General features: G+C 37.3%; 3 protein-coding genes and 1 pseudogene across 6 annotated transcripts; 3 read left to right on the forward strand and 1 right to left on the reverse strand.

Moving 5' to 3' along the window:
• Positions 1 to 449: 449 nt before the first annotated feature.
• Positions 450 to 7,777, reverse strand: LOC149381362 (lon protease homolog 1, mitochondrial-like; annotated as a pseudogene). Its single transcript, XR_016302040.1, has 20 exons — positions 7,381 to 7,777; positions 7,164 to 7,229; positions 6,801 to 6,992; positions 6,628 to 6,693; positions 6,441 to 6,482; positions 6,206 to 6,328; positions 5,074 to 5,172; positions 4,864 to 4,929; positions 4,688 to 4,774; positions 4,540 to 4,579; positions 3,365 to 3,536; positions 3,072 to 3,196; positions 2,848 to 2,978; positions 2,657 to 2,761; positions 2,340 to 2,453; positions 2,097 to 2,264; positions 1,912 to 2,013; positions 1,615 to 1,803; positions 1,014 to 1,535; positions 450 to 886 (listed from the first exon to the last, which is right to left on the reverse strand). The product of XR_016302040.1 is annotated as a lon protease homolog 1, mitochondrial-like (transcript).
• Positions 7,778 to 9,220: 1,443 nt separating this feature from the next.
• LOC149381363 (pentatricopeptide repeat-containing protein At1g09820-like) lies at positions 9,221 to 9,796 on the forward strand. The gene has a single exon (XM_089601337.1). The coding sequence runs from the start codon at positions 9,221 to 9,223 to the stop codon at positions 9,794 to 9,796; it is 576 nt and encodes a 191-aa protein (XP_089457463.1).
• Positions 9,797 to 12,430: 2,634 nt separating this feature from the next.
• Positions 12,431 to 17,753, forward strand: LOC149381364 (uncharacterized). Its single transcript, XM_089601626.1, has 10 exons — positions 12,431 to 12,865; positions 13,017 to 13,082; positions 13,254 to 13,445; positions 13,553 to 13,618; positions 13,764 to 13,805; positions 13,918 to 14,040; positions 15,075 to 15,173; positions 15,313 to 15,378; positions 15,468 to 15,554; positions 15,663 to 17,753. Exons 1-10 carry the CDS (start codon positions 12,575 to 12,577, stop codon positions 17,448 to 17,450), a joined length of 2,820 nt encoding a protein of 939 aa, XP_089457752.1. The 5' UTR covers positions 12,431 to 12,574; the 3' UTR covers positions 17,451 to 17,753.
• Positions 17,754 to 22,720: 4,967 nt separating this feature from the next.
• On the forward strand, positions 22,721 to 25,535 carry LOC149381365 (uncharacterized). Of its 3 annotated transcripts, XM_089602055.1 has the most exons (3): positions 22,721 to 22,810; positions 22,909 to 23,012; positions 24,696 to 25,535. In XM_089602055.1, exons 2-3 carry the CDS (start codon positions 22,943 to 22,945, stop codon positions 25,415 to 25,417), a joined length of 792 nt encoding a protein of 263 aa, XP_089458181.1. In that variant the 5' UTR covers positions 22,721 to 22,810; positions 22,909 to 22,942; the 3' UTR covers positions 25,418 to 25,535. The 3 variants fall into 3 exon arrangements, with proteins under 3 accessions (XP_089458181.1, XP_089458180.1, XP_089458182.1); XM_089602054.1 differs by lacking the exon at positions 22,721 to 22,810 and having other exon boundaries at positions 22,821 to 23,012; XM_089602056.1 differs by lacking the exon at positions 22,721 to 22,810 and having other exon boundaries at positions 22,825 to 23,026.
• The last annotated feature ends 1,229 nt before the right edge of the window (positions 25,536 to 26,764 follow it).

Genomic DNA, 26,764 nt, shown 5'->3' on the forward strand with positions numbered 1-26,764 from the left:
GAATGACCCAAAAATGTCCAAAGAAAAAAAAGATGTCCAATGGTCTGTCTGACATTCAAGGACTTGGCATTTTACCGCCCCTTTTTTTAATTATCTTTTTAAATCTACTCATTTCGACCGTCTAAATATCTAAAATGGCATTGACGAAGACCCAACACAAACTCGCACAAAAAAATGGAAGTTTAGTCACACTCACAACCCCCACTATATAGGTTCAAACGTCAATGTAGCAATGATGTTTATTTTATTTTCTTCATGATAACATAATAGACCGCTCTGTGGACTTAGATTTGGATTATATCACGTGTCATCTATTTATCAGAAGAAATTTTCCAGAAAGACACTTGTTTTCTTCATGAAATATCTCGGAAATAGTTTTTGAGGCTAAAACCAAAACGTACGTTATGTGAAATAAACGTCAGCAATCATTTTAAACACCAAAATCAAGATTAGAGTTCAAACACTCCCTCCCGCTTGTCCATAATTTTATTTTGTTGTCTGTCAAAATATTCCTTATTAGTAATATAACTCGATAAAAAAAAATTGGGAGAGATCTGAATATCATCTCCTAGTTGCATGAATTTTAAAGAAAATTAATAATGGACAAAAATTAAGTACTCGGTTCTAAAAACGAGTTTTCACTCTGCTAAAGCTTCCCTTTTCCCTCAAACATGTATAATTAACTCTACGGAATTTAAGCATGAGTAATTTTGATACGGGTTGCTGAAGAATGGCTTCTGATTTGGCTACTCTAATCATCGCCGAAAGCTATGTCGAATATCTGGCTGTATTCATCGACAAAACAAACATCGAGGCCTTCTTTCACGTTCTCTGCCAGCTCATCATAGTCCCTCTTGTTCGCCGAGGGGAATATGATGGTCTTCACGTCGCTCCTCCTCGCCGCTATCGTCTTTTCTTTGACCTAAAAGAACCCGAATCGATATATAACTCAACAAAGTCACCTTCAGATATCAAGAACCAAAAATAGAGGCTTAGTATTGGCATCATATTATTACCCCGCCAATGGGAAGAATTTTCCCGGTCAAAGTGACTTCGCCGGTCATGGCTAGATCCTTCCTGATGGGCTTCTTCAAGGCGAGAGAAAGCATGGATGTGATCATCGTGCAACCGGCGCTCGGTCCGTCCTTCGGAGTAGCCCCAGCTGGGACGTGGAGATGAAGCTTTGTGTTGGCGAAGAAAGTGTTTTCGGGCTCTTTTTCGAGCAAGATCGCTCTCGCGACGGTGTGAGCTATCTGGGCGCTTTCTTTCATGACATCGCCGAGCTGGCCGGTGAGAACGAGCGCTCCTTTCCCGTCCCCTTGCTCTACCAGTGAGGTCTCGATGTACAGCGTGGACCCACCCATGGCTGTCCAAGCGAGTCCCATCACGACTCCCACTGGAGTCCGATCGAAGATTCGTTCCGCGTGGAAAACGGGCTTGCCTACGAAATCGCCGAGGTTTTCTATGTCAACCAACACTTTCTCGACTGTCTTTGTCTCGGCAATTTCCTTCAGGTTTTCGGTTTCTTTTGCTTCCTGTAGAAAAAATATTTAATATTCAAACCTCTTGACGTGTTGGATGGAAGGCTTTTAAATAATCTATGAGTAGGTTCACCTCGAGTGTCTGGGTTTGTTCTGAAGAAGGCTCAACGGCATTCTCATGACTCTTGTTTTCTGATGATTCAACAGGCTGCTGATTCTCGTGGGCCTCTTTACTTTGAACCAATTCTTCCGCTATTGCTTCATCAGTTTTAGCATCTACATCTTCTTCTGAAGCTCCTTCTCTAACAAGTTTCAGTGCTATCTGTCATGGCACGATAAATTACAAACTTTTTAGTAAATCATAACAACGTGAAGGCGTATCGCAAGGAATCTCAAGTTTCACCATAATTATCTAAATAAGTGAACGAACCTTGCGGTATATCTTTTCTATCTGTTTTTGGAGATTCCGAACACCTGATTCGCGGCAATAATTTTCTATGAGATGCAGCAGAGCCGCGTCGGTCACTTCAACCTGATAGCAGTTATTATTATAATCATAACAAGATAAAGATAGACAGCTATAATGCAGGAAATGAACACGAGATAAGTCTAAACCTGTTCCGGTTTAATACCACAGGCTTCGCGCGTGCTCTTCTCCAAGTAATCTCTTGCTATATGAACTTTCTCGTCAGTAATATACCCGGCAATGGAAATGACCTCCATCCTATCTAGGAGAGGATTGGGTATCATATCAATCACGTTTGCTGTGCAAACAAAGAGAACCTGCAACAAAAAAAAACACTTTCAAAATCTGAGCTATATTAGCAGATAAGTGTCAATAATGCCATCAAAACCAACCTTTGACAGATCAATCGGCACATCTAGATAATGGTCTAAGAAATTTGCATTTTGCTCCGGATCAAGCAGCTCTAACAAAGCACTAGCTGGATCTCCAGCGTGTCCTCTTCCCAACTGCCATTACGAAAGGGCAAATAGCATATCATCAGAAAGCTATAAAAAGCATAATTAGAAAAGGGGCTACAATTTGAAGTAGCTCAAAAGCCATTGAAGACAGCAAGCATCAGCTAACAGTTTACAAGTCCCTTTGGGCTCTAGAGTCCAAAAATTGCGTACGCAAAGCTAAAATCAGTATAGGGAAATCCCTTGTGTGTTACCTTGTCAATTTCGTCAATCAGAACTAAAGGGTTAGCTGTTCCAACACTTTTAAGGCATTGCACCATCTTCCCTGGCATGGCACCAATATAGGTTCTACGGTGGCCCTGCATGTGGTTTTCGAGTAAACGCTCATTAAAGCCATTGTAGAACTATACATTGCCACAGTTCGATACGGAGATCCGATAAGTACCTTAATTTCGGCAACATCAGCAAGCCCTCCAACTGAAAACCGGAAGAACTTACGGTTCAACGCACGTGCGATTGAGCGACCGATGCTGGTTTTTCCCACTCCAGGTGGACCAGAGAGACAGATTATTTTTCCTGTGATTGACAAAAGTATCAAACAAAGAAAGACATTTATACCAAATAAAATCTGTCGTAAGAATTAAGAAATAAAAAATAATAACAACAAACCTTGTGAGCTTCCTCTAAGTTTTCCAACAGCAATGAATTCCAATATCCTTTCTTTCACATCAGTTAATCCATAATGATCTTCATCGAGAATCTTTTGTGCGCGAAGGACATTGAAGTTTTCATCGCTGCAATAAAGATAATAAAGTAACAAAAATTACAAAAAACAGTTAGAAATAATGTGGAATGAAAAGCTCAAGCAAGACAGGAACAAACAAAGGAAACCACTTTAACTTTAGAAATCCTTTTAAGCCATGAAGAACATTCAAAATTAAGAGCTGAGTTGAGATGTTAACCTGTAATTCCCCCAAGGAAGAGCAGTCAGCCAATCCAAATAGTTGCGAGTTACATTAAACTCACTTGAGCTTGCCTCTAACAGCTGAAGCTTTGTAAGTTCTTCGTCTATAACTTGCAAAACATGAGGTGGGCATTTCTCCCTGTTTGGTTCAATCCGTTCCCTAAACTTTGCTGAAGCAAAAAACAGAATCAGAAAAGCATTTTTTTTCTTAGAAATAAGGCTATACTAATCATTAATATTTGTAAATAAATGATATAAATTAGGGATAAAATCTATTCTTAGGCAAGACCAATCATGCAAACAGCAAAGACTAAAAAACTAAGAACAAAGGTAATTAGAAATCAGAAAGAGTATTAAGTAATCTATCCACGAATAGTGGCGCTGTCGTCTTACAATACAACAAACATAGTAAAGAGAAAAGCGCAATTATTACATAATGAAAAGCAATCAGTCCCAGTCCATAACACATTTTCTGTTTTAAATTGTCTCAGCGAGATATCAATATTCAATAAACATCACTCATGAAGCTTAGGTCGACTGGTCAGGCTCATCTCCCATGTGGTACGATACGTCACAAGGAAAAATTAGAACTTCCTCATAAACATTGTAGAGTTCGGCGAGTGGACAAATATATATATATTTTTTTTTAAACAAAGATATCAATACACATCCAAATCATTGGTAATATTTCAGAAATCAAATGGTGAAAAACGTTTATGTATATGGCATTTTTCTCTTTGAATGTTTACATTAAATTACACAAATTGATTTGTAATTTAATATTTGGTTTGTAAAATCTGAATCATTTTGTTCAAAAATATAAATTGTTATTTGGATAAGGGAAAAATGTAACTGAGAATAAAATCATTTTTTACTTTCCAAAATAGGTTAAAGGATGGAGAAAGTATACTTTGGATTTTAAGGACTCCATGTAATTTTACAATTAGATTTGTGTACACACAGAAAAATGGCAAACAGCCATTAGAATGATATCTTCGAATGAAATTGGTTCAAACCCGAAACAAGGACTGAGTTTCTCTTAGGTACAATTGGCTGTTAGACTTAGAGTAAGTAAGAAGTTCATTGTTCTTGTATCACAGCACAAGCATTAAAAATTCTTAGCCAGTCAATTAACTTGGAATTTCAGAAGTTGAAATCTGATGGCAGACTAACCTGATAGTGCTGTCTTATCATCTGTCTCCAATCCCAATTCCTACAAAATATATTCCAAAACAGCTCAAATCTCTTGCGAAAAAAAAATTATAGTAAATAATTATACGATTGGAAAATGTATGCGTATCAATGAACACGAAAGCAGTACCTTCTTAATGGCCTTAAGTTGCTCGTTCAGTAAGTACCGTCTTTGTTCACCACTAATTTTCTCTTCAATTGCTTTTGCAATAGATTCCTAAGTACAAGCCAGGCATAAGAATTCGTATCAGGATCAAATGACAGTATGTTAATGTACATTTAGATCAAGACAACGGAAGTAAATACCTGAATCTTGGTTATTTCAATCTCTTTCTTCACTAGTTCGAGGGTGAGCTCCAAACGTTTATACACCTAAAAATTTCAAGTACATAAGCACCAGAATTTTATTGCATGGAGTAGGCTCAATGAAGACGCCTCAGAGTAGAAACCTAGGTTGAGAGGGGAAATAAAATAATGGAAATAAACATGACATAATAAATGTTTGGAAAAAATTACATCAAGCTCTTCAAGAACTTCCTGGCATTGTGATTTGTTTGCTCCAGAGATTGCCGCTCCAAAATCAGCTAACCTTGGAAAATTAAAATCACCTATATGCTGCACAGTTTGGTAAATACATTGTAAAAAGTAAAAACCATATAATGAAGAAATTTGAAAACCAAGATAGCCAATCCTTAGTAGTAGATACTAAGCAGTTTGCAATATTCGATACCAGACAAAAGTAACAAAGCGGAAAACAATGTAGATTGTTTCAATCTGACTCTTAAGAGTAACAATGTGCAGCAATAACCTAAATAACCAACACAGAAAGTATTTATAACCCCCCAAACAATCAGGAAATGGGAACATTTATTGCATCAAAGGTTCAAGCGCTAATCCAATCATAATCATGCAATATTCAAAATCTAAAGAAACCCAAAGGAAGTATTGCAGAAATAATAATGTCAACCACAATGAGAATGAGAATCTTGGAACAGATTCAAAATCTTATATCCAAAACAAAGACACGGATTTAAGCTAATATAAGTTAATTCTTCGCTCCAATGTAGCATGGCAGTTGTATATCAACTGCTCATATCTCAGATCCATATGTAATAAATTAGTTCAACAAGAAAAGCAGTGCCTAACTCAGCCCTCCTTTTACTTTACATATATTCGTCCTCTCAAATTTTTTTATTTCTTCATCCAAAAACTACTGCAGCATTTTTTTTTTACCGAGGTGTCTGGGTTGGACCCGACTAAATTCCATGAGTCCCTGGGATTATCGACCGGATGACCCCCAGTGGCCCCAGTTGTTGGGTCCAAGGGAAATCGAACTGGGGCCTAATGAGGTCCCAACAATCGCCCTTACCACTAGTCCAACCCATTTGGGGTTACTGTAGCGTTATTTTAAATCAGAGATTTAGTTGAGCTACTAAAGTTAATGACTTGTGGAAGCCATACCAAAACAACCAATTCAAGTGGTACTATGGCCTTAATCCCGTACACAGAAAGTCATCAAACACCGCATGATTTCTACGACAAAGTTCAAAAAAGGGTTTACCCATTTAAACACTACCAAAACAAGAAATTCGATATGTCAACTGTCTAATCTAATAATTTGTCAAAAAGCTTGAAAAACAAAATGCACCTGAGTGTATGTTTGCACATGATCTCTCCAAAGGGAACTAGTCTTGAGAACATCTCTCAAGGTTGATATAACCTCAAACGAAGTTGCCTTTATGACATCATCATCCCTATTATATGGCTTGTCCTGTAACAAAGGATAAAAAACACTGTAAACAAAACTCTTACCTCTACTAAAGCAATGCACCAAATAGTATTTGGTGAGGAAAGAAAGAAAAAAAGTTATGTAATCAACATACCTTGAGATGATCAACTTTAACAGTTAGAGGCTCCTCACTGACCTGTCATCAGCCAGATATTTTCTCAGTTTTACAGTAAGTACTGACTTAAACTTGATTTATGCAAACAAAATTTATTAAAATCTCTTGCTAGTATCATTTGGACAAAGTAATTAGAAGTTCGTGCATGATTATAATTCCTACACACCATCTCTGTAATACGAAGCCGCCTGTGACCAATAAGTATGACCTGGTCGCCTTGGATACTTGAGATCTGGTGCATAATGTTATAAAGGGAAAAACAAAATCAGCAAGTGATGGGAGTGATTATGGTACACATTTCGTTTAAGTCATGACCATAGAAGAGCAAAGATTGAGCACCTGGGCAAGTGTCCCAACTTCATGTAGACGGTCAAAGAGCTCTTTTCCTTTCAAATCATGTACATTCTTCTCGGTTTCAGACCCAGAAACCAAACTGGGATCGGTCCCCGGCTCATCCTTGAGAAGGAAAGCCCCGGCATATGGAGCTTGCCTTTTCCGGCTTTCCTGTAATGCTGCCAAAAGCTTTGGATCCTGAATCCAGACCACACATGTCCAACACCAAAAATCAACGTACACTAATTTATGAAATCCAGCTCAAACATTATTCAACAAAGAGTTATCATTAGCCTATAGAATATAATGACTCATTCGGTCACAAAAATGAGAAGACTGTGCCAAGAAAATCTGCGTGAGCTTCCATACCTTGACATAGATTGGCATATAGAATCCAGGGAACAGTGGTCTATGTGGTAAAGGCAATGCTAAAACCTGTCACAGAAGAACAATTTAAGAGTGAATCTTTTTTAAGTTGAACATTTTTAGGGACAACAACTCAAATTTAAAAATAATCTAAATGACAAAAATAAGCAATTGAGCAAAAATGCAAACTATAATTAAGCCAAAAGCCAAACAAACAAACCGTTAGATAATCCTCCGGTCTAGGGTTCGTGGACACTATCGCCGAGGATTTAGACTCGCTTCCCGACTCAACCTCCTTGGGAGGATCGGCCTCTGTCGCCGGTTCTGAACCATCTTTCGCGTCGGAGCAGAAAAACACGCGTCCGATACGGCTCCTATTCAGCGAGGTGAGCGAGCTCAGGGCTCGGAGAATCGGCGCGGCCGATTCGGCGGAGCCGGACCGTATGGCGACCGGAGCGAAGGCGTTGATTCGGTTATGGAGGTTCGAGGAGGATGAGAGAAGCTTCAACATTTTTGCGTCGGACGGCGATAGAAGAACGGATTTGAGCTAGGCTGTACGGTGGTTCTGGTGAGAAATAACCGCCATGGGTGAAGCCTAAAGAAGAGAATTAGAGAAAGGACTGGTCTTTTCTTTTGTTTTCTTTAAAGCCCTTCCAAAACCCTTGAGCAATTGACGAAATTGTCCTTGCGTCGCTTGTAAAGAGAAGTCCAAGCTATATATTTCCCTTCAAAGTTCGGTTTTGTTCATGGGTTAATTTTTTATTTTTTTTTACCATTCACTTGAATTTTAACTGGATACAAATGGTAAATTAACGCTGATGCTAGTTAAGTAATAAAGACTACTCTTTTTAACTTAAAAAAAAAAAACTTGAGACACATGGTAAATTTGAATTTATTAGTAAAATATAGTTATTTAGTAATGATATTTGGGATTATACCACAAGTATGAGATTCCCAATAATTTTGAACTAAAATTCAATAAATTATTTTAATTCAAAAGTATGACTGTTAATTTTTTTATTTACTTTCTTAACCATTTTCCCCTCTCTCTCTCTCTCTCATTACTGATTTTTTTGTTTTTGAGTTGCAGAATCCTCACGGCATTCACTTTCGTTTCCATATAATTGTTTGAAGTTTTTTTTTTCATTTGAAAAATATGGGAATTCGTTTGAAGATTAATTGACATTTTGTCAATATATTGACACAATGTCAATAAATCTTTGATTCTGCAAATTTCTTTGAAGATTTATTGACATCTTTGTCAATAAATTTTCATCTTTGTCAATAAATTTTCAACAGACCCAGAATCTTTAAACGAAGTCCAATAATCTTTGAAAATTTATCGACATCTATGTCAATAAATTGAAAAAACGTAAATAAATCTTCAAACGGATTCAAAGATTTTTCAAATGAAAAAAAAAATCTTCAAACGGTTATATGAAAATGAAAGTGAACGCCGTGAAAATTCAACAACTAAAAAAAAATCAGTCACGCACGAGAGAGAGAGAGAGAGAGAGAGAGAGAGAGAATAAAAAGGTTAAAAAAACGTAAATTCACAAAATAATTAGTCATACTTTTTATTAAAATAGATTTAGTATATTTTGATAAAAATTATGGAGAAAGTCATATTTGTGATATACTTGTGGTATAATCCATGATATTATATCCATGTTATTATTTTTCATAATTTTATTTTCATTCCATTAGAATAAAAAGTTATATTATAAACAGTAAATAAAATTAGTTAGTAAACAAATTTCAAAAAAATGGTAAACATAAAAAATAAAAATAAAACTACATATAACTTATATAAAACTATTTTATAGTATAAACTTTAAATATGCTATCTTTGCAATAAAATAAAATAATATAAAAAAACAAAAAAAAACACTTTCCTACATCTTTATTTGTCGCTTATAAATATTTCTGAAGCGCGAACATAAATAAAAGCCACAAGTATGATTGTTTCCTGGTTCGACTCCGACAGTCACTGAAATCCAGCCCTTTGGTCACAAAAAAAAAAAAAAAACCCTTCGCAGACTCGTGGCCTCTGAGAGAAAATGTCAACGTCGCTTCTTCTTAAGCTGAAACCCACTTTACCGATCTCCACAAGACCTCTCTGCACCAATCCCGGCCTCGACCTCAAAGCCATTGGCGACCTCATAGCGAAGCAGCGATGGTCAGACCTCAAATCCAACCACCTTCAACACTCCAACCCTACTGAGTTTCTCCGCCGCATGATCGCCTCCGGTCTCGACCCGGTTCTCGTCTCGAACTACTTCGCTTGGTCCCGAACCCACCTCGGCGCTTCCCACACTCTCGATCTCACCTGCAAACTTCTAAGCTCGCTGGCTAGGTCAAACAAGCTCCAATCGATCATGTCATTGCTGAACAGCTTCGAGAAAGAGAGCGACACCAAGGAGCAACATTCGATATCGGCGATCATTCACTACCTCTCGATCGTCGGAGACAAGTCTCGCACCGGCTCGGCCGTGGCCGATTTGTTCGTCTCGTCGTGCGTCGCCAACTCGAAGGCTAGGATGGGCTTCGAAGCTTTCAGGAGAGCCGCGAATTACGATTTCCGGCTCCCTCCGGCCACGTGCAACGCTCTGTTGACATCTATTTGTCGCTTATAAATATTTCTGAAGCGCGAACATAAATAAAAGCCACAAGTATCATTGTTTCATGGTTCGACTCCGACGGTCGATGAAATCCTGCCCTTTGGTCACAAAAAAAACCCCCTTCGCAGACTCGTGGCCTCTAAGAGAAAATGTCAACGTCGCTTCTTCCGAAGCTGAAACCCACCTTACCGATCTTCACAAGACCTCTCTGCACCAATCCCGGCCCCGACCTCAAAGCCATTGGCAACCTCATAGCGAAGCAGCGATGGTCAGACCTCAAATCCAACCACCTCCAATACTTCAACCCTACCGAGTTTCTCCGCTGCTTGATCGCCTCCGATCTCGAGCCGGTTCTCGTCTCGAACTTCTTCGCTTGATCCCGAACCCACCTCGGCGCTTCCCACACTCTCGATCTCACCTGCAAACTTCTAAGCTCGCTGGTTATGTCAAATAAGCTCCAATCGATCAGGTCATTGCTGAACAGCTTTGTGAAAGAGAGCGACACCAAGGAGCAACATTCGATATCAGCGATCATTCACTACCTCTCGATCGCCGGAGACAAGTCTCGCACCGGCTCGGCCGTGGCCGATTTGCTCGTCTCGTCGTGCCTCGCAAACTCGAAGGCCAGGATGGGCTTCGAAGCTTTCAGGAGAGCCGCGAATTACGATTTCCGGCTCTCTCCGGTCACGTGCAACGCTCTGTTGACATCTCTGGTGAAGGAGAACGAGACTAGGAAAGCTTCGAAGCCCATCCTGGCCTTCGAGTTGGCGACGCACGACGAGACGAGCAAATCAGCCACGGCCGAGCCGGTGCGAGACTTGTCTCCGGCGATCGAGAGGTAGTGAATGATCGCCGATATCGAATGTTGCTCCTTGGTGTCGCTCTCTTTCTCGAAGCTGTTCAGCAATGACCTGATCGATTGGAGCTTGTTTGACCTAGCCAGCGAGCTTAGAAGTTTGCAGGTGAGATCGAGAGTGTGGGAAGCGCCGAGGTGGGTTCGGGACCAAGCGAAGTAGTTCGAGACGAGAACCGGGTCGAGACCGGAGGCGATCAAGCGGCGGAGAAACTCAGTATGGTTGGAGTGTTGAAGGTGGTTGGATTTGAGGTCTGACCATCGCTGCGTCGCTATGAGGTCGCCAATGGCTTTGAGGTCGAGGCCGTGATTGGTGCAGAGAGGTCTTGTGGAGATCGGTAAAGTGGGTTTCAGCTTCAGAAGAAGCGACGTTGACATTTTCTCTCAGAGGGCACGAGTCTGCGAAATGGGTTTTTTTTTTTTTTTTTTTTTTTTGTGACCAAAGGGCAGGATTTCAGTGACTGTCGGAGTCAAACCAGGAAACAATCATACTTGTGGCTTTTATTTATGTTCGCGCTTCAGAAATATTTATAAGCGACAAATAAAGATGTAGGAAGGTGTTTTTTTTGTTTTTTTATATTATTTTATTTTATTGCAAAGATAGCATATTTAAAGTTTATACTATAAAATAGTTTTATATAAGTTATATGTAGTTTTATTTTTATTTTTTATGTTTACCATTTTTTTGAAATTTGTTTACTAACTAATTTTATTTACTGTTTATAATATAACTTTTTATTCTAATGGAATGAAAATAAAATTATGAAAAATAATAACATGGATATAATATCATGGATTATACCACAAGTATATCACAAATATGACTTTCTCCATAATTTTTATCAAAATATACTAAATCTATTTTAATAAAAAGTATGACTAATTATTTTGTGAATTTACGTTTTTTTAACCTTTTTATTCTCTCTCTCTCTCTCTCTCTCTCTCTCTCTCTCTCGTGCGTGACTGATTTTTTTTTAGTTGTTGAATTTTCACGGCGTTCACTTTCATTTTCATATAACCGTTTGAAGATTTTTTTTTTCATTTGAAAAATCTTTGAATCCGTTTGAAGATTTATTTACGTTTTTTCAATTTATTGACATAGATGTCGATAAATTTTCAAAGATTATTGGACTTCGTTTAAAGATTCTGGGTCTGTTGAAAATTTATTGACAAAGATGAAAATTTATTGACAAAGATGTCAATAAATCTTCAAAGAAATTTGCAGAATCAAAGATTTATTGACATTGTGTCAATATATTGACAAAATGTCAATTAATCTTCAAACGAATTCCCATATTTTTCAAATGAAAAAAAAAACTTCAAACAATTATATGGAAACGAAAGTGAATGCCGTGAGGATTCTGCAACTCAAAAACAAAAAAATCAGTAATGAGAGAGAGAGAGAGAGGGGAAAATGGTTAAGAAAGTAAATAAAAAAATTAACAGTCATACTTTTGAATTAAAATAATTTATTGAATTTTAGTTCAAAATTATTGGGAATCTCATACTTGTGGTATAATCCCAAATATCATTACTAAATAACTATATTTTACTAATAAATTCAAATTTACCATGTGTCTCAAGTTTTTTTTTTTTAAGTTAAAAAGAGTAGTCTTTATTACTTAACTAGCATCAGCGTTAATTTACCATTTGTATCCAGTTAAAATTCAAGTGAATGGTAAAAAAAAATAAAAAATTAACCCATGAACAAAACCGAACTTTGAAGGGAAATATATAGCTTGGACTTCTCTTTACAAGCGACGCAAGGACAATTTCGTCAATTGCTCAAGGGTTTTGGAAGGGCTTTAAAGAAAACAAAAGAAAAGACCAGTCCTTTCTCTAATTCTCTTCTTTAGGCTTCACCCATGGCGGTTATTTCTCACCAGAACCACCGTACAGCCTAGCTCAAATCCGTTCTTCTATCGCCGTCCGACGCAAAAATGTTGAAGCTTCTCTCATCCTCCTCGAACCTCCATAACCGAATCAACGCCTTCGCTCCGGTCGCCATACGGTCCGGCTCCGCCGAATCGGCCGCGCCGATTCTCCGAGCCCTGAGCTCGCTCACCTCGCTGAATAGGAGCCGTATCGGACGCGTGTTTTTCTGCTCCGACGCGAAAGATGGTTCAGAACCGGCGACAGAGGCCGATCCTCCCAAGGAGGTTGAGTCGGGAAGCGAGTCTAAATCCTCGGCGATAGTGTCCACGAACCCTAGACCGGAGGATTATCTAACGGTTTGTTTGTTTGGCTTTTGGCTTAATTATAGTTTGCATTTTTGCTCAATTGCTTATTTTTGTCATTTAGATTATTTTTAAATTTGAGTTGTTGTCCCTAAAAATGTTCAACTTAAAAAAGATTCACTCTTAAATTGTTCTTCTGTGACAGGTTTTAGCATTGCCTTTACCACATAGACCACTGTTCCCTGGATTCTATATGCCAATCTATGTCAAGGTATGGAAGCTCACGCAGATTTTCTTGGCACAGTCTTCTCATTTTTGTGACCGAATGAGTCATTATATTCTATAGGCTAATGATAACTCTTTGTTGAATAATGTTTGAGCTGGATTTCATAAATTAGTGTACGTTGATTTTTGGTGTTGGACATGTGTGGTCTGGATTCAGGATCCAAAGCTTTTGGCAGCATTACAGGAAAGCCGGAAAAGGCAAGCTCCATATGCCGGGGCTTTCCTTCTCAAGGATGAGCCGGGGACCGATCCCAGTTTGGTTTCTGGGTCTGAAACCGAGAAGAATGTACATGATTTGAAAGGAAAAGAGCTCTTTGACCGTCTACATGAAGTTGGGACACTTGCCCAGGTGCTCAATCTTTGCTCTTCTATGGTCATGACTTAAACGAAATGTGTACCATAATCACTCCCATCACTTGCTGATTTTGTTTTTCCCTTTATAACATTATGCACCAGATCTCAAGTATCCAAGGCGACCAGGTCATACTTATTGGTCACAGGCGGCTTCGTATTACAGAGATGGTGTGTAGGAATTATAATCATGCACGAACTTCTAATTACTTTGTCCAAATGATACTAGCAAGAGATTTTAATAAATTTTGTTTGCATAAATCAAGTTTAAGTCAGTACTTACTGTAAAACTGAGAAAATATCTGGCTGATGACAGGTCAGTGAGGAGCCTCTAACTGTTAAAGTTGATCATCTCAAGGTATGTTGATTACATAACTTTTTTTCTTTCTTTCCTCACCAAATACTATTTGGTGCATTGCTTTAGTAGAGGTAAGAGTTTTGTTTACAGTGTTTTTTATCCTTTGTTACAGGACAAGCCATATAATAGGGATGATGATGTCATAAAGGCAACTTCGTTTGAGGTTATATCAACCTTGAGAGATGTTCTCAAGACTAGTTCCCTTTGGAGAGATCATGTGCAAACATACACTCAGGTGCATTTTGTTTTTCAAGCTTTTTGACAAATTATTAGATTAGACAGTTGACATATCGAATTTCTTGTTTTGGTAGTGTTTAAATGGGTAAACCCTTTTTTGAACTTTGTCGTAGAAATCATGCGGTGTTTGATGACTTTCTGTGTACGGGATTAAGGCCATAGTACCACTTGAATTGGTTGTTTTGGTATGGCTTCCACAAGTCATTAACTTTAGTAGCTCAACTAAATCTCTGATTTAAAATAACGCTACAGTAACCCCAAATGGGTTGGACTAGTGGTAAGGGCGATTGTTGGGACCTCATTAGGCCCCAGTTCGATTTCCCTTGGACCCAACAACTGGGGCCACTGGGGGTCACCCGGTCGATAATCCCAGGGACTCATGGAATTTAGTCGGGTCCAACCCAGACACCTCGGTAAAAAAAAAAATGCTGCAGTAGTTTTTGGATGAAGAAATAAAAAAATTCGAGAGGACGAATATATGTAAAGTAAAAGGAGGTCTGAGTTAGGCACTGCTTTTCTTGTTGAACTAATTTATTACATATGGATCTGAGATATGAGCAGTTGATATACAACTGCCATGCTACATTGGAGCGAAGAATTAACTTATATTAGCTTAAATCCGTGTCTTTGTTTTGGATATAAGATTTTGAATCTGTTCCAAGATTCTCATTCTCATTGTGGTTGACATTATTATTTCTGCAATACTTCCTTTGGGTTTCTTTAGATTTTGAATATTGCATGATTATGATTGGATTAGCGCTTGAACCTTTGATGCAATAAATGTTCCCATTTCCTGATTGTTTGGGGGGTTATAAATACTTTCTGTGTTGGTTATTTAGGTTATTGCTGCACATTGTTACTATTAAGAGTCAGATTGAAACAATCTACATTGTTTTCCGCTTTGTTACTTTTGTCTGGTATCGAATATTGCAAACTGCTTAGTACCTACTACTAAGGATTGGCTATCTTGGTTTTCAAATTTCTTCATTATATGGTTTTTACTTTTTACAATGTATTTACCAAACTGTGCAGCATATAGGTGATTTTAATTTTCCAAGGTTAGCTGATTTTGGAGCGGCAATCTCTGGAGCAAACAAATCACAATGCCAGGACGTTCTTGAAGAGCTTGATGTAATTTTTTCCAAACATTTATTATGTCATATTTATTATTTTATTTCCCCTCTCAACCTAGGTTTCTACTCTTGAGGCGTCTTCATTGAGCCTACTCCATGCCATAAAATTCTGGTGCTTATGTACTTGAAATTTTTAGGTGTATAAGCGTTTGGAGCTCACTCTCGAACTAGTGAAGAAAGAGATTGAAATAACCAAGATTCAGGTATTTACTTCCGTTGTCTTGATCTAAATGTACATTAACATACTGTCATTTGATCCTGATACGAATTCTTATGCCTGGCTTATACTTAGGAATCTATTGCAAAAGCAATTGAAGAGAAAATTAGTGGTGAACAAAGACGGTACTTACTGAACGAGCAACTTAACGCCATTAAGAAGGTACTGCTTTCGTGTTCATTGATACGCATACATTTTCCAATCGTATAATTATTTACTATAATTTTTTTTTCGCAAGAGATTTGAGCTGTTTTGGAATATATTTTGTAGGAATTGGGATTGGAGACAGATGATAAGACACCGATCTCCACAAGAACTCTCTGCACCAATCCCGGTCTCGACCTCAAAGCCATTGGCGACCTCATAGCGAAGCAGCGATGGTCAGACCTTAAATCCAACCACCTCCAAGACTCCAACCCTACTGAGTTTCTCCGCCGCTTGATCGCCTCCGATCTCGACCCGGTTCTCGTCTCGAACTACTTCGCTTGGTCCCGAACCCACCTCGGCGCTTCCCACACTCTCGATCTCACCTGCAAACTTCTAAGCTCGCTGGCTAGGTCAAACAAGCTCCAATCGATCAGGTCATTGCTGAACAGCTTCGTGAAAGAGAGCGACACCAAGGAGCAACATTCGATATCGGCGATCATTCACTACCTCTCGATCGCCGGAGACAAGTCTCGCACCGGCTCGGCCGTGGCCGATTTGCTCGTCTCGTCGTGCGTCGCCAACTCGAAGGCCAGGATGGGCTTCGAAGCTTTCAGGAGAGCCGCGAATTACGATTTCCGGCTCTCTCCGGCCACGTGCAACGCTCTGTTGACATCTCTGGTGAAGGAGAACGAGACTAGGAAAGTGGAACACGTGTACAGAGAGATGACCAAGAGGAGGATCAAGCTCGACGTTTTCAGCTTCAACACGGTGATCAAAGGGCTGTGCAAAGCCGCGAAGATGAACGAAGCCAACGACGTGGTTCAGGACATGAAAGCCTTTGGTGTTCCGCCGAACTCCGACACTTACAACGCCATAATCGCCGGGCATTGCAAGAGCAAGAAACCCGGGAACATGTACAGAGCCGAGGCCGCTCTGAAGGAGATGATCGACAGCATAATCAACCCCGACATGCTTACCCACAACACGCTCATCGACGGGTTCTTCAGGGACGACAATCCAAGAGCCGCACGGAAGGTGTTCGACGAAATGCCGACTCGGAACTCGTTCACCTACAACGCGATGATCAACGGTTTCTGCTCCTCCTCCGGCGAAGAAAGCCTCGACGAAGCTCACTGCCTCAAGGACGAGATGGCCCGGCTCGGGATCGGCCCGAACATTGGGACATACAACGCGATCCTCATCGGGCTTGTCAAACGAAACATGCTGAGCCAAGCCCGAGAGCTCTTCGACAGCCTCGCGACCCGAGGCGTGTCCCCGAACATAATCACGCACAACACCCTCGTCAACGCGTACTGCAAAGAGGGAAAACCCGAAGAAGCCCTCCGCCACGTCAGCGCGATGGCCGAGAGAGACCCGACCCTCTCTCTCCTCAACACGTGCACGTACAACACCCTCATCGGGGGGTTCTGCGGGGCGGGGGATTTCAAGAGGGCCCGCGAGATGTACGACGAGATGCGAGGCAGGGGATTAAAACCCGACCTGGTGACCTACAACGTTCTGATATCGGGTTTGTGTGGGAAAGGGCGAGCGAGGGACGCGAAGAGGGTGTTGGAAGGAGTGAAGAGAACGGCGGGGATTGAGCCGAGCCACGTGAGCTACAACACGGTGATGGAGGGGTTTTGCAAGGAAGGGAATTTGGGGGCCGCGATGGGACTGAGGGCCGAGATGGAGAGAGACGGGAAGCTCAGGCCCAACGTCGCGACCTACAATGTGTTGATTAAGGGGTGTTGTGTCACGGGACGGCTCGCCGAGGCCAACGGGATGCTCAACGAGATGTTGGAAAAAGGTTTTGTGCCGAACCAGACCACGTATGGGATCGTTCGCGAGGAGATGATGGACCGCGGTTTTGTTCCTGATATCGACGGCCATTTTCGCAACGTCTATGGTTAGGGGATTGGGTTTTGCTTGCGTAGAGTTTGTCCATTTTGCATAAATGTAATTTGAGCTAGTGGCGGGGCGGGGCTAGGAATTTCAATGAAAGGAGGCAAATTTGAAGACAAAAATTATGGGGGGGACACATTTAGATAAATTGTATAAATTTAGGCTAAAATTATAAAAATTAAAGTAAAAATTATAATTTTCAAAAGTTGAGGGGGCATTAGACACTCGGTGCAGAGAATTATGGCTATCACAAAATATGGCTATTGCAAGCTAGCCAAGTTTTATTTATTTATACAACAAATAGTCATATATGGTAGTTAGAAATCGTTGAATGGTATAGCTTTTATTTTCTTTCTTAAATCAATGAGAAACAGTGGTCAGTTTGCATTTTAATATATACAACAAAGATTTCAAAATTCTAGATGAAAATTTCTATTTTAATATCGATTACATATCAAACTTCTTTTTTTCTTTTCTTAAATCAACAGAAAAACACTTAAACCGTAATTCACTATAAAAATTCGGTCAATATGAAAGTGAGAGATTAACTAACTGCAATAATGTTTTTAATGTATTTGCAAACATTCATTGAAATAATATGAGATTAACATGAAGGAGAAGATGGAAGTAATATGCTCATGAAAATAATAAAGAGACTAACTGACGAGGGAGATAATGAAAATATAGAATTTATGTTGTCTAATATCTAGTGTAAAGGATTTTACAGATTCAACTCAATGAATTTTTCCTTTGCAAAATATTTAATATACTCAATAAATAATTACTTTACAAAATATATAAATTACAAATTCAAGAATATAAAACAAATTTATTCCTGGGTTAACTTTCAACGATATTTAATTTGTGAGAAAACGTAAATTTTATTTTAAAATTAGCTTATATATAATTTGAAAATTCCAATAACTTTTACCTTGAAGTTCTTTATTTTATTTGTATTGATAATTTTGACTTACTGAATCTCCAATGTCCTCAATTTAATTTATTAATATTTAAATTATGTATTTTTTATTATTAAAATGCATCAATCATCGCAACGCGCAAGCATACTATATATATATATATATATATATATATATATATTGGACAGTGTAGCAAAATAGCAAAAATGAAACTATAGAATTTGTTTTTAGCCAACGTTTCATAACTTTTCGGGAAATAGCCAACATGCTTAGGTGTCAATAATTAATAGACTAATTTGCCCTTTTTATTTAATCAAATTGAAATAATGAATATATCGATATTAAATAATAGACAATTTCAAAATTGTTACATGTAGCCTTAAACCTCTAACAAATCTCAACAAAATATTTTATCAAAGATATTGAAATTTAAATATCATTAATTGCGGCGCGCTAATCTAGAATTGCTTCACCTTCACCTGGATTGGACGCGTTTTTTGGGAAGCTCATAAATGCTAAATAGCCCGAAGGTAAAAAAAAAACAATTTTTTCAACGCCATAACCAAACCTTTCGAAACTCTAAAAGCAGTCGAAAGTCCACCGAAATCAGTCAAGGTAATACATGCAGAGGAAGAAGAAAACGATTAAAAGAGAAAAAAAGCTCATAGGACTCGATCAAGATCATCGAATGTATGTTTTCTAAACACATTTACAGATTGCATGTTTTACACATTTGGGGAAAAAAAAGCGTTCATGTGTTATCAAATAAAATTAGGGATTTGGTAATAAAAATGGGTTCCGATGATTGGTTATTTTCAAAAATTTCTGATTATTGGTTATTTTCAAAAACTCATGTTTTAGCATCAACGATTGATATTTTTTATTCCAATAATTTACTACGTTAGGATGAGTGTTGAAAACAGAATGACTTCTGAAAAAATTGACTCGGGATTTGCCCAACTGTTTTGAACATTTTCAATAATTTCCAATAATTTCTGTTTTTTTGTAATCAATGACTTATGACTTTGTATTTGAATGACTTCTGTTTTTTTTTTTTTTTTTTTTTTTTCAATAATGTATGTTAATCAAAATTTTATACTTATTTCAGATCCCACTATAAGGAGAAGATGGTTAAGAAAAAAGTTCCAAGTTCAAAAGGGAAAAATGTTATGCATGAGGTAAAAAAATTTCTTGAATGTGTTTTGAAAATATTTATTATCAATAATTAACAATTATTTCCTAAATTTGAAGAAAGGTGATTGGGTTGTGAAAGAATCAAATTGGAATAAGGTACAAAAAATTGTTAAACATAGCAATTTTAGTATCTTCGACAAAATACATAGCGGGTTGACGAATGAGAGGCAGAATATGCTATTCAATGATGGAGCGTTTGGACATTTCTCGGAAATTGAAGGAAAATAATTTCCCAAGACATTAATGCACTTACTTGTTCTTCATCAACTTGAGAGCAAGAACTCTCATGAACTATGGTTCAGCATTGGAGGGAATAAATTGATTTTCACTTTAAACGATTTCGCTCTAACCAAGTTAATTTAAAAAAAAAACAAGCAAACATAACAGAATCCACCAACAACCAAGACGAAGAAGCCATATTTTTAACGTGGGAAACAAATAATTATTTCTTCCAGGGGCAGAATTTTTTTTTTTCTTCTGCGAAAGAGTTTCAACTGCAACAAAAAAAACGTGAGATTGGTTATGTTTCAAAAATTCAAACGTCCAAAATTTAAAAGCTAACTGCTTCCTTAAAAACAACAAAAAAATATTCTGTGAGTAAAATAAGAAGTCAAATACGTGAATTATAAAACACACGCACACAAAAAAAGGTGTCATAACAACCTTAAATATAGAAGTTATTGGACCTAATTCTAATTAACACACGCACGCTAGAAAATACAGAAAGAAAAAAAAAACGTGTCCAAAACCTTAACACACGCAAAAAAAAAGGAAGAAAAATTATACGCTAATTAAAAAACTGTCTTAAATATTGAAAGATAAAAAAGTAAAATATATTTTGCCACCTAATACGTTTGACTATTTCCCTAAAAAAACTCCAAACATAGGCTAGATCTCAAACCTAACGTTATAAGTGGCCTAATTAGTTATAAAACTCTATATATATAGCACTTGTATCATGTAAAGTAGTTGAATAGATTTGTCATTAAGATCATTAAGGGGCTGTTTGGTAACGTTTTTATTTTTTGTTTTTTGTTTTTAAAAATAAAAAAGTGACCTTAAGAAAAAAAAAACGTGTTTGATAAAGTCATTTTTGTTTTTTGTTTTTAAAAATATGGGAGAGAATAAAACAAAAATTAGAGAATAAAAAAAACTTGTTTTCAAAATTTTTAAAAACAAAATCTCTCGAGATTCTTCTTCTCTTCGAACGCCGATCTCCTCGACGCCGACGCCGCATCTTCTCCGCCGATCTCCTCGACGCTGACGCCGTCTCCGCCGCCGTCCGAGGCTGCCGAGGCGTCTTCCACGTGGCGTCCCCCTTCACGCTCGAAGCCCTGTGGGACCCGCAGGCCGAGCTGCTCTCGCCGGCGGTCGACGGCACCGTCAACGTCCTGCGCGCCGCCAGAGACGCGGGCGTGAAGCGCGTGGTGATCACGTCGTCGATCTCGGCTATGGTTCCGAATCCTTCGTGGCCTCAAGGGAAGGTCTTTGACGAGGATTCCTGGACTGACCTTGAGTACTGCAAATCTCGTCAAGTCTATAGTTTTTTTCTTTTCTTTTCTTTTTCTTTATGTTTAGAAATCTTATCCGCAAAAAAAAAAAAAAAACAAACAATTATCATTATTTTACGAGAAAATTTGTTATTAAATAATTTCACATTAATTTGTTGCTTAACAGATAAATGAATTATTTATCCTTATTTAGTAATCTTATTTCTAAATTACTGTATATGTTTATAACCCATTCCCAGAATTATTAGCTCATGCTATAGCTCTCTCAAAAAAAAAAAAAAAAGACCTTAATTTTTAATTTTTTTTTCGTATCTTATACTTTAAATAATAACAAATTTACCCCATGATTTTTGTTATACTTTAAAAGCAGACAAACCAAACATGTTTTTTATTTTTTATTTAAAAAAATAAAAATGTGATTACCAAACATGTTTTTGTTTTTTCGTTTTAAAAACAAAAAACAAAAACGCAATTACCAAACATGTTTTTATTTTTTTAAAATTAGAAAACAAAACAAAACAGAATTTATATTTTGAAAAACAAAAAACAAAAATGTTACCAAACATCCCCTAAGTGAACATGTTTTATCATTCAAAGGTTAATTGTGTCGTGCAATGTATTTTTACCCATAACTATCATAACTTGTCATGTAAAATCAATATTTTTAATGATTCAAGTGAGAATTCACCTTAACCTTAAAGAGTCTTAAGCTTTCAAAAATAAAAAAGCGAATTCAATATTTAATTATGAACTTCAAAATCTTGTTATAAGTTCGATTTTCATAGTAATAAGGAAGAAGAAAGAATAGCTTATAATAAAATGTAGGCTGACGTAGAAATGCCATAGAATATAGGATGCCAATAGCTATGTAGCTTGGTTTTAAGAAATTAGCCAACATTTCGTTTATTTTGGTAAATTAGTGATTGATCAAAATTTACCAAAATTAACGTATAAAAATGTTAGAGACAATCGCGTAAATATTATCTGATTAATGCGGTCACGTCATCAATTTTGATTAAATTTTAAACATGCTTTGCTTATAACGTTATCATATTACAAATCCAATGTTTCAAATGGTATAGTCCGTGTTATTTTTCTAGAATATATGTTTTATTTGAAATTTTGAATCGTGAAACAACAATACAGGTGAGGATGAAGCTCATGAGCTCAAAACAATGAGAATAACTCTTCATTCCATTGAACTCATCTTCATCACTTATGTTCTTTGAGCTACGTGTATTGCAAAAGACACGTTGTAAACTCTTCATACCAATAGTTGTCTAACCGAATCGAGCTCCGAACATAAGTTAGGGTTTTAGGTAAGCTCAAGCCTTCAACAAGTTGACTTTAACTGGGTCTCAAGCCCAATCCAGCGTACTTGGGCCGCGAGCTCAATCACTTTTGAGGCCTAAAAATCAGCTTTGCTTAAAGGTCTCAATCATTATTTTTGGTGTTATTAGATATGATCTTATCGAATGGCTAATTATTCACCGCAATATATTTTACCTATAATATCTTAACCGCTAATAGGTAAAAAAAATCTTCTAACATGTTATGTATAATCAATACTTGTAATCCATCTAATGAAACTATTTACTTTGTTTTGGTGTAATGACATTAGTTTTGGTGATATTGGATAGATACCTTATTATCCGAAACGACACATTTCGTTTGATTGAGAGAATTGCCGTTTGACGGGAAATCGGTTTCCTTGCACGTACGAAGTTCTTTCTGGTCAACTTCGGTAACGAATCTATACTTGTCCAGTGCAAAGCCATTGGTTTTTGAAAATTCTTCCTTCTTTCTCACTCTTTCGACGACTTGATCTCTAAATCAAAATAGGCTTTCGAAATTTGTGATTTTCACTTGAATTTCGATGGATCTACAGAAGAGAAGAATCCAGTTTCTCGTCTTCGTCGTTGGAGTCATCGCTCTCAGCATCGCGGGTATGTGAATTCATGTATGTGCACGTAAATATATAGGCTTTTAATATTATGTACGAGGTTCTATGTCTGAACTCTGAACCGGAAAGAAGAAGAAAATAGAAACAGTGTTCTGGAAAGAAAAAAAAATAAATCGATTTTGTTGCCGAGGGAATGCAATTTTGAATTTATTTAGAAAATTTGTTTGTGTTGATGAATTCAGTTAGGCTTATGATTTGCCATGGGTTTGTAGGATGAAAAAAGAGGGATTGTGATCATCTAACAAAAAGGAACAAATTAAAATTCATGTAGGGAGAGACATGGTGAAGCATCCTTCAAAGTTGTTTGTAGTTTGGGAAGAAAAGAAAAAAAAAAGTAGAGTAATTTGTGGCTATGGATTTATCTTTCTGTTTTTATGGTTGAGAATTTGAATGTTTCAAAGTTGACCGAACCGGTGAAATGATTCTGGTGAGACCTAAGCCTTGTATCTTTTATTTTTATGTATATATATTAGTGAGCGAAAAAGAGGATCCCTTTTAGCTGTTTCAAGCTCCAAGATCTCCAACATTGAAATTCTTCGTCTTTCTTGCTTGTTTAGCGCCGCTTTAAGTACGGTGGAGACTTTTCTTAGAGATATTGATAACGATGGAGTATATGTCTTATATTGAAGCCTAGGCTTAAATTACTTTTCTGATGTGTAGAAATGTAACCCTTTATTTTTCTTTTCATTCCATTAGCAACCAAATGAATCACTTAAGTGATGCTGGAGAGAGTCGAAATTTACAACCTCTGGTTATCACCTTCAAAGCACGATTTTTTCCGTCGTTTTTCTTTCAATTTTTTTGGCACTAGGTCTTGTACTAGTAATATGGTTATACTCTACTTGGTCAATCTATCAGCCTTCTATATTTTTTTTATCCCAAACCATGTTGGTATATAGACGAGCCTTTCCCTTTCACTTTGCTGTCAATGGATCACTTTAATTGCTCAAAATTTAAGACATAAGCCAAGTTTGCGAAGAATTTGTGTTATTTGGTTGCTTGTTACCGCCGGTTTCTCGATCTTTGATCTCTAGATCCCGTACTTAAATGACTGCGGAATCTGTTTCAACTCAACCACCAATCTATAAGTGTATAGTTGCTGGCGATCCAAAAGTTCTTCTGCTCTTCATTCCCAATCATGCATATTCTTAAGCACTTCTCTTGACCCATCTACTCTTTACGCTGTTTGCATGTCTATCATGCAACTATTGACTAGTTTCATCTCAAAACCAATTGGAAATTAGAAGAGTAACCTATAACGTTATAAACTTCGTTAGATTCTTTTATTTTTCTAATTGTGGGATAATATTAACATGCCTTCACAAGATTGTGGCTCATTGAGCTCACTTATCTTGGGCCGAACCCAATATCTTTGAACTGTGCTCTTTTGAGCTTTGCTGACCTTGGCACCTTGTTAAGTATCACGAGCACACTCATGGGTCATGATCTTACCTTGTTAGTCCCTATGTATATATCTGATGCGAGATCCTGAACATGTCGTACAAGATGATGGCTCTTTGGGCTCACTCATCTTGAGCCATATTTGACTCTGCTACCTTGTTAACATTATAAATATTGTCAAGTCCATTTATATTTCCAAGATAGGCTCGTTAACATCGATCAAGTGTTGACTTCTGTTTTTTTTTTTTTTCCTACACGGGTGTAGCCGAAAAATGTCGACAGCTGGTTGGAGAAGAGGGTTCGTCGCAGAGCGGGCAATTCACGTTCTTGAACTGCTTCGACATGGGCACGGGGTCGCTAGCGTGCGCCGTGAAAGAGGGAGTGAAACTCTACTCGTACAGCATCAGATCAATCCACGTCGAGAGCGCGAGGCACAAAGCGACCGAGGCCGCGCTCGTCGACGCGCTGTCGCAGGGCTTGTCCGCTCCGGAGGCCGCTAAACAAGCTCAGATCGAAGGAGCGAAAGCGGCGAAGCTGGCGACCCGGAAGGCCAAGCGGATAATAGGTCCCATAATCTCTTCCGGGTGGGACTTTTTCGAGGCTTTGTACTACGGCGGTACTTTCACCGAAGGCTTCCTCAGAGGCACGGGCACTTTGTTCGGGACCTACACTTTTGGGTTCGTTGGGGAACAGAGGCTCGGGCGATTCGGTTATCTTGTGGGAAGTCAAGTGGGGAGTTGGGTCGGCGGTCGGATAGGACTCATGGTCTATGACGTGGCTAATGGTGTCCATTTTCTGATTCAGACGTTTCAGATTGAAGGAGCTGAACCTCGTGAAATTTCTAAAGTTTCAGAGGACTCGTTCGCCTATGAGTCTGTTAGTCCTGAAGCTTCTTTGGAAGAGTCTAATAATGTCTATGAAGCCGCGGCTGAAGAATCTCCGTCCTATGAGGAACCCGAAGCGTATTTGAATACCGAGTTGAGGTGAGATGTCATTGAATTCTTTGCTTAGGATTGTATACCCATAATTGCCTAGCAAGTACTGCATAAACTTGTACAACAATTAGAATTCTTGTAATTTAAACGTTCGTATTTTTCTCTCGTCATTTAATTCTATTTTATAAAGGGATGCCCGATGCCTATAAAGAAAAAAAATATGGACCAATCATTGTAAATAAGTAGAAGAATTCTATGATTTTTCTCTTTTTATGATGAAGTGGGGTTTCGTTTAATTGGTAACGACTGGTTGAGAAAGTGGCATTTCTAAACTACTGGTTAAACTCAGCTTTAGAAATTCTAAATCTGAACTGTCAAATGGTCATCAAGTGCAACTCTACTGCTGGACAACAAACACGGACGTTTTATCAACATAGTTAAAAATACATGTACAATGAAATTTTTTATTTAAAAGTTTAGGTAATAAAGAAAATAGTCCACTATTCTTCGTGTTTGCTATCAATAAACTAAGATCTTCTATCGGATCTGAGTTATCTTACTTGAATATAAATAAATAAGAAGTGTTTCCGGTCAAGGTTTAAAATATCGATACCGATACTCATACCGAGATTCTGAATTTACGGATATATCGAGTATCGATGGATATATCGATGGATATTTTATAACAATTTTAATACCGACCACCGATTATATCGGTAATATATCGATGATATATCGATTACCGACAAATATATCGACAAAAATCTTATAACAAAATATAATAAAATATGTACACTATTTATATTTTTAAATTTCTAATAAAACAATCAAATTTAAAATATACGTATAGCTTTTTTCTTATAGATATACATTATTAATATTTTTTTCAAAGAAATTGTAATATTTTCTACTACATTATAAATAGTCTTTAAAATAATAAAAGGAATAGTATTATATATTTAATTATTTAGTCTATTACTATAGATATTCTATATATAATACGTTATTTGTCATATATATATATATTTATATGTATTATAAAATATAAATAAGGAAATATTGATAATATCATTATACTAAGTAAAATTAATAAGTGAAAGATATAAATAATAAGAAATAATTAATAAAAAAAGAAAAAAAAAATAAAATATACAAATAGTAAATTTTTTTATTTTCTTTTATTAAAAAAATTCAAATTTCGACGATATTTTGGATTTTTTAACTATTAAAAATATCGGTATTTTGTCGATATATCATCGATATTTTAACGATATTTATAAACGATAACGACTATAGCTTATATTTTACCGAGACTCTTCAAAAAAAGGATATATGAACATTGTTTGTGGTTCATAATATTTCATTTTATAAATGCTATAAAATTATCGTTTTATTAATT

Source organism: Urtica dioica, chromosome 11 (genome assembly GCF_054948205.1).
Source record: "Urtica dioica subsp. dioica isolate 48M chromosome 11, U.dioica_male_clone48M_v1_H2, whole genome shotgun sequence".
NCBI classification, from domain to species: Eukaryota; Viridiplantae; Streptophyta; class Magnoliopsida; order Rosales; family Urticaceae; genus Urtica; species Urtica dioica.